Here is a 1,364-nt window from a genome sequence, read left to right as displayed (position 1 = left end):
AAGTTTTATTTTTCCTTTGGTTAAGGACAACTAACTAGCACAAATGGCCACTCCAAGTGTGAACTACTAAAGAATGTATAGCAAACGGTGCTGTCAAGTCCTCTTTCATGAGAACATGCATGTAATGGATTGTATCCGCTTGGCTATGTAAAAGGGTAAGATTTCATTCTATCTTCGCAATCACATTAGCAGGTTGCCTGTGATGCCTATCGCGGTCTGATTTAATGCTTAGTGAAAAATAAATTTATTTTTCCCCCTACATTTGTGGAGTGGACTTCTTGGGTTGGCAGGAGATTTTATTTTTAATTTTTCCTCAACAATATCAATTTACTAATGCCTCTTACCTTTACTGTGCCTCTCTCACGCTTTCAAGAGTGAATTAGGATCATAATGGGCTCTCTCCTCACCTCTCATTTTGACTTGAGAAACAGGAGAAATAACGGACTATGTCGGCTGCGAGAACCACGACTCCCAGAATTCCCAGCGCTCCTAGCGCTCGCGGCGTCCTCTTCCTATCTGGAGGCTGCTGAAACCGAAAGTGCCGTGCTACAGAGCCAAGAGTGATTCACCTTCACATGTGCGGAGTCCTAGCTGACCCAGGTGGGAAGCCTGGAGAGCACTAAAACATGAACGGAAGAGTGGATTATTTGATCACTGAGGAAGAGATCAGTCTTACCAGAGGACCCTCAGGTATGTGCGAAACGGCTCCTCTCTGGTAGTAAGGGACGTGCGGGTGTAATTGCAGCGCAGACACTTCTGCCAAGTCGGTTTCACTTAGCCTCGGAGCAGGCAGGCCCCAACCTTGACTTCTCCTGCAACTCTTGCGGGCACGCTGGAGGAACGTATTGACCTCCATTGTTATATATAGCCAGACACGGGACTGAGACGTCTAGCTTATGTTTCAGGGGCATTACCAAATGTATTTCTAGTCAGGAAATGTTTCTGCTACTGATGGCAGAAAAACATTTTTAAAAGGCACACCTCCTTTATAGCCGACATACCGTGGACACCACACCCTTTTCCAATCCCGGATCAACCGCTGTTCCTATGAGGGACCGCTTAGTAAAACTGGGGTGCATGGTAAGTGTGGACTCGGAACGCATAGTCATTTTTCTGGTGTTAGGATCCTCCCTTCCTTACTTCTTTTCTGGGAAATTCATTTACAGTGTCAACTAGAATGTTAAACAGGAAGAGACCCTAGAGATCTTCTATTATAACGTGTCCCAAATCTGATTCCCCTCAGAATTACCCGGGTTTTTTTGGTTTTGCCTTTTTGTTTGTTTTTTAAATAAAAATACTAACTCTCAGACCCCGTTTCTAGCGATTTGGATTCACTGCGGGTTTTTTTTTTTTTTTTTTTTTTT

At 44.1% G+C, this 1,364-nt stretch overlaps 1 protein-coding gene across 1 annotated transcript in view; it reads left to right on the top strand.

Moving 5' to 3' along the window:
- The first annotated feature begins 482 nt into the window (after positions 1-482).
- Positions 483-1,364, top strand: part of SYNJ2BP (synaptojanin 2 binding protein) — a 69,017-nt gene continuing 68,135 nt past the window's right edge. The window contains exon 1 of the mRNA XM_012560091.2: positions 483-690. Coding sequence (XP_012415545.1) covers positions 627-690 — 64 coding nt within the window. The 5' untranslated portion in view covers positions 483-626. The remainder of the gene's footprint in view (positions 691-1,364) is intronic.

Source organism: Trichechus manatus, unplaced genomic scaffold (genome assembly GCF_000243295.1).
Source record: "Trichechus manatus latirostris isolate Lorelei unplaced genomic scaffold, TriManLat1.0 scaffold00010, whole genome shotgun sequence".
NCBI lineage: Eukaryota > Metazoa > Chordata > Mammalia > Sirenia > Trichechidae > Trichechus > Trichechus manatus.
The sequence above is the reverse complement of the archived record's forward strand: the minus strand, read 5'-3'. Positions and strand labels throughout refer to the sequence as shown.